The sequence below is a fragment of the Phocoena phocoena genome, chromosome 2, assembly GCF_963924675.1.
Source record: "Phocoena phocoena chromosome 2, mPhoPho1.1, whole genome shotgun sequence".
Taxonomy (NCBI): domain Eukaryota; kingdom Metazoa; phylum Chordata; class Mammalia; order Artiodactyla; family Phocoenidae; genus Phocoena; species Phocoena phocoena.
The window spans coordinates 36,647,532-36,653,038 of NC_089220.1; the positions used below are offsets into that span (position 1 = coordinate 36,647,532).

At 51.5% G+C, this 5,507-nt stretch overlaps 1 protein-coding gene across 1 annotated transcript; it reads right to left on the reverse strand.

The window, feature by feature from the left end:
- Positions 1–479: 479 nt before the first annotated feature.
- Positions 480–3,029, reverse strand: HSPA2 (heat shock protein family A (Hsp70) member 2). Its single transcript, XM_065871278.1, has one exon. It carries the CDS (start codon positions 2,871–2,873, stop codon positions 957–959), a length of 1,917 nt encoding a protein of 638 aa, XP_065727350.1. The 5' UTR covers positions 2,874–3,029; the 3' UTR covers positions 480–956.
- Between the last annotated feature and the right edge of the window lie 2,478 nt (positions 3,030–5,507).

The following is a 5,507-nucleotide window of genomic DNA, read 5'->3' on the forward strand; positions in this document are numbered from 1 at the left end:
CAAATTTGACTAAATTTGGAGTCAGTATTAAGTGGCTTTAACGTTTGCCTGCTGGATCTTGTTTCAGGCACCTGTATGTTGCAGAAAGCAGCTTGTTTCATACTATGTTGGGCTATTATCAGAAGACAACACCTGCCCCAGCTTTCGTTTAGAGAAAGAATCTTTCTGTACTTAACCCTGGAACATACCTTGTATTCTGTTGGAATATTCAGGTGGATTTTCACTTGAATACTTAAGCCAAGCCTTAGGAGTTTGGGTATACTGTCAGACCCCAGTCTGGTTTCTGTATTAAAAGGGGGGAAAACGTTTACCCAGATCTTTTCCCCTTAAGTTGCTGGTAGTTCAAAGCAGGAACCTCATCAGAAAATTAGGCAACACTGAGTTAGATAAATTTCATCTTCTACTAATATCTTAGTTAAAGACTAACATGGGTAAAACAGAAAGAAGGGAAAATTGAAAACTCCAACACAATAATTTTTAGATCAATTTCAGCTTTACTTTTAAATTTGTACTTATGCATTTGTTTATAAAAAGTATGCCTGTCCTTAACATTACTGCAATGTTCACTTTCCTCTTAAAGTAGTACATAAAAATAAACAATTCAAGCTTCTGTATATTTTATTGTTACCAAGCTTCCACAGAACATGTGTGCAAACTTCAGGTTTCCCATCTCAAAACTCCATGTACGAACTAAGCTAACCAAAAATGCTCAAGTCAGCAAATACGCAAAATGCATTAAAGAGAAACCTCAAATAATGTTTTTAAAAGCCAAACTTTAGAACTAACCTTTTATAATTAAACTAAGTTGTTGCACCTTTCCTTTCATATGCATACACCGGGCTAAACACTTACAACAATAGATCTCATACTTGGCACAAGGACATTTCAAAGAAAAAACAAAAACAAAAGGAAAAAGAGAGAAAGGAAAAGAGGTTTACGCTGACTCGAGTCCAAGTTTAGTCCACTTCCTCGATGGTCGGTCCCCCGGAGGCTCCTGAAACACCGCTGCCGCCGCCGCCAGGGCCGCCTTGGTAAAGTTTGCTGATGATGGGGTTGCAAACTCTTTCGAGCTCTTTCTGCTTGTGTTCATACTCATCTTTTTCCGCCATCTGGTTTCGGTCAAGCCAGTTGATCACCTCCTGACACTTGTCGAGGATCTTGCTTCTGTCCTGTTCGCTAATCTTGCCCCTCAGTTTCTCGTCTTCCACCGTCTGCTTGATGTTGTAGGTATAGGACTCCACGGCGTTTTTGGCGGCCACTCGGTCGCGATTGGCGTCATCTTCCGACTTGTACCGCTCCGCCTCCTGCACCATCCGGTCAATGTCGTCCTTGCTCAGACGACCCTTGTCGTTGGTAATGGTGATTTTGTTTTCTTTACCGGTGCTCTTGTCGGCGGCGGTGACGTTGAGGATGCCATTGGCGTCGATGTCGAAGGTGACCTCGATCTGGGGGACCCCGCGGGGCGCCGGGGGAATCCCGGTCAGGTCGAACTTGCCTAGCAGGTTATTGTCCTTCGTCATGGCCCTTTCGCCCTCGTACACCTGCACCAGCACGCTGCTCTGGTTGTCTGAGTAGGTGGTGAAGGTCTGCGTCTGCTTGGTGGGGATCGTGGTGTTCCTTTTGATGAGTGGAGTCATGACGCCGCCAGCCGTCTCAATGCCCAGCGACAACGGGGTCACGTCGAGTAGCAGCAGGTCCTGCACGTTCTCTGACTTGTCCCCGATGAGAATGGCCGCCTGCACCGCGGCTCCGTAGGCCACCGCCTCGTCAGGGTTGATGCTCTTGTTCAGCTCCTTGCCATTGAAGAAATCCTGCAGCAGCTTCTGGATCTTGGGGATGCGAGTGGAGCCGCCCACCAGCACGATCTCCTGGATCTGGCCCTTGTCCAGCTTGGCGTCGCGCAGCGCCTTCTCCACCGGCTCGAGGGTCCCGCGGAACAGGTCGGCGTTGAGCTCCTCGAAGCGGGCACGGGTGATGGACGTGTAGAAATCCACGCCCTCGTAGAGCGAGTCGATCTCGATGCTCGCCTGAGTGGACGAGCTCAGGGTGCGCTTGGCTCGTTCGCAGGCGGTGCGGAGTCGCCGCACGGCGCGCTTGTTGGGTGCAATGTCCTTCTTGTACTTGCGCTTGAACTCCTCCGCCAAGTGGCTCACCATGCGGTTATCGAAGTCCTCACCGCCCAGGTGGGTGTCGCCAGCCGTGGACTTCACCTCGAAGATGCCGTCCTCGATGGTCAGGATGGACACGTCGAAGGTGCCTCCGCCCAGGTCGAAGATGAGCACGTTCTTCTCGCCGCCCGCGGAGCCCTTCTTGTCCAGGCCGTAGGCGATGGCCGCCGCCGTGGGCTCGTTGATGATGCGCAGCACGTTGAGGCCCGTAATGGTGCCCGCGTCCTTGGTGGCCTGGCGCTGCGAGTCATTGAAATAGGCCGGGACGGTGATGACCGCGTTCTGCACCTTGCCCCCCAGGTAGGCTTCGGCGATCTCCTTCATCTTAGTGAGGACCATGGAGGAGATCTCCTCCGGGAAGAAGGTCTTGATCTCTCCCTTGTACTCAACCTGCACTTTGGGCTTCCCTCCCTCGCTCACCACCCGGAATGGCCAGTGCTTCATGTCCGACTGCACTGTGGCGTCCTCGAACTTCCGACCGATCAGCCTCTTGGCATCGAAGATGGTGTTGGTGGGGTTCATGGCCACCTGGTTCTTGGCGGCGTCCCCGATAAGGCGCTCGCTGTCGGTGAAGGCCACGTAGCTAGGGGTGGTGCGGTTGCCCTGGTCGTTGGCAATGATCTCCACCTTGCCATGTTGGAAGACCCCCACGCACGAGTAGGTGGTGCCCAGGTCGATGCCGATAGCCGGGCCGCGGGCAGACATCCTGACTGAGACAGGCAAGCGACGTTAGACGACAACACCTAGGGCAGAAAATCCGCGGCCTCAAGTAACGGTCGCCTCGCACCAAGCACAGCGAGCGCAACAACCGTCTCCCTCTCCCCTCGCTCGGCTCCCCACTCTTATAGTCGCCTCCCTGCCGCCTTCAGAGCCAATCCGCTCTCGGGACCGCCCTCCACAGGCTTGCCTGGGCCGGAGTGACCCGCCTGCGGCCCAACAGACTTCTAGTTGGGTGAGGGGCGGGACTACGGCCCGCGCTAGGATGCGACGGGCGGACGTTATGCAAGTGAGGCCCCGCCCACGCGCCCCAGGTGGCCAGTTGCCTCCGAGGCTCACTAGCAACCGGCGGCTTGGGGGCTTCAGGCTCGCGCCCCACGCGTTTTCGCGATCTTCGCCTTTCCTAAGGCGGGATTCGTCGACGTCCGTTGGATTGGCAGGAAACGCGGCCAATAAGCAGCGCGGACTCCCAAGTAGGGTGGGGAAGGAAGTGCTGGGGCGTGGCGCCGGGAGGAGGCGCGGAAAGGGAGCGCCGAGAGGGGAGCTACCTTTCCCCGTCGTTCAGTTCTTAAGGCCTGAAATGCTGTCCAGTTCCTAGTGTGTCCACCAACCTAGCTCGTAGGGGCGGCGTAATTCATTCTGAGTTGGTGGCCAGTAGGAACTAGGGCCAGAGCAGGCATTTTTCTTCCGCCGGCGCGTGGGCGTTGGCTTGGCTTGGCCTGGGCGTGAGGGCCGCTCTTGCCCCCTGGGAGGAGCGGGCGTAGGGGGGTTAGACAAAGAGAAATGACGCGGAAGTTCCTAGGCTGGGCTGTCGGCCTCCTGGAATTTAATTTTGCGTGCTTCGCAGCGTCTCAGTGGGTGTGAACGCTGGATAAAAACTGCCTGGCGGGCGGGGACAGCAGGAGCCCGGGAGAGCGCCCGGAGAGGCCGACCGTTTTTCCGCGCCGCGCGCGAGGCGGCCTGCAGAGTGGGAGACGAGATTGGTTGCAACTCGTCTTCCCAAAAGTGTAAACTTTCTCGACCTCGCTTTCCGTTTTCCCAGCTTGTCCTGCCACTTTAAGCGTCCTAGTATCACCTCCCTGTTCTCTCCACTGCTTTCTTTATTTTCCGTTTCAAGTGTTTTAAGCGCCGCTTTGAGTTCTTCACGAGGAAGTCTATAGTCAAATCCCACACTTTGAAGTACCATAAAATAACCCAGCCTCAACGCCTTTCACGATTCTCTCAACCCCAGGTTAAGCACGTGCGATCATGTTTATGACTGAGTTATGTTTATGAATGAGCTCAACTGAGTGAGATTATTTTCTTTAGCTATGCTGAAGTTACACTAGAGGCGTAAACTCTTCAGAGAAGGTAGATGAAAAGGAGCGCAACTTATTCTATAACGTTTAAGAGTAATATATGGGAGTAGGTCTGGAAGTATTGTCTGGCACCAAGTGATAGGTGGTAGAAGCAGTCCCTATAAATGGGCTCCGGAAGGAGGACAGTAACAAAACAGCGATAACCCTTCACATTATGTGGGGAAGTTGGAGACAGTCATTCAATTAGCTTTAAGAAGTCCCAGGATGTGAGGTAAAAGACAAGTGCAAAAATAATCTGTCTTTATGAGGTTGAAAGCCCAATAAATAGATAAAAATAATTCGAGGGGCTTCCCTGGTGGCGCAAGTGGTTGGGAGTCCGCCTGCCGATGCAGGGGTCACGGGTTCGTGTCCCGGTCCGGGAAGATCCCACATGCCACGGAGCGGCTTGGCCCGTGAGCCATGGCCGCTGAGCCTGCGCGTCCGGAGCCTGTGCTCCGCAACGGGAGAGGCCACAGCAGTGAGAGGCCCGCGTACTGCAAAAAAATAAATAAATAAATAAAAATTATTTGAGAGAAGTGCTATAGGGAACACAGAGGCGGGGGCACATCCAGACAGGGTAAAGTATGTTCCTGAGGGCTTCCTGGAAGAGGTGACATGCCTGGGCCAGGTGCTGACCTTTGCCATTCTTTGCATGGGTTGTAGCATGGGCAAAGATGAGAGCGGCGTGTGCTGGTGGCAACTACAAGGTCAGTGCGGAAGATTAGTGTCACTACATGGGGAGGGATACGAACCAAAAACAGTCCCTTCAGGAGGACAAGATACATTTAAAAGCTTTATGTGCCGTGATATTTTTTCTGAGGCTGTGGGAAGGGGAAACTCCTTTGAAGGAGGCTAATGTATAGTTAATATCAAAGTTGTTTAGGACAGTGCTCGAGAAAATTTTCTGTCTGAGAGACACAAAAGTTATCTGTGACCAAAAAGTAATGTTGACAATCCAATTAAGTCAATCAATGGACATTTAAGTTTCTTTTATCTAGTTGTGTATGTAATTTCCAATTTTTAAAAACACATCTATTAATTTGTAAATCTCATTTCACAATTCACATCTCTTTTTCCATGAAAGAAGTTAAGGAAAAAATTTGAACCAGGAAAACTAAGATCAAACCAAGAAGTTTCTATTGAAGTTGCCTTAAAATTTGAGTACAGATTTCTTGATTTTATTCTTAGAAATTCTTGTCTTTTGTGTAGTTAAAAAAGGGAGTGGAGGGAATTAGTGGGCTGGAGAGCAATACAAATTCTTTGTAGAACTAATGATATGATGTAA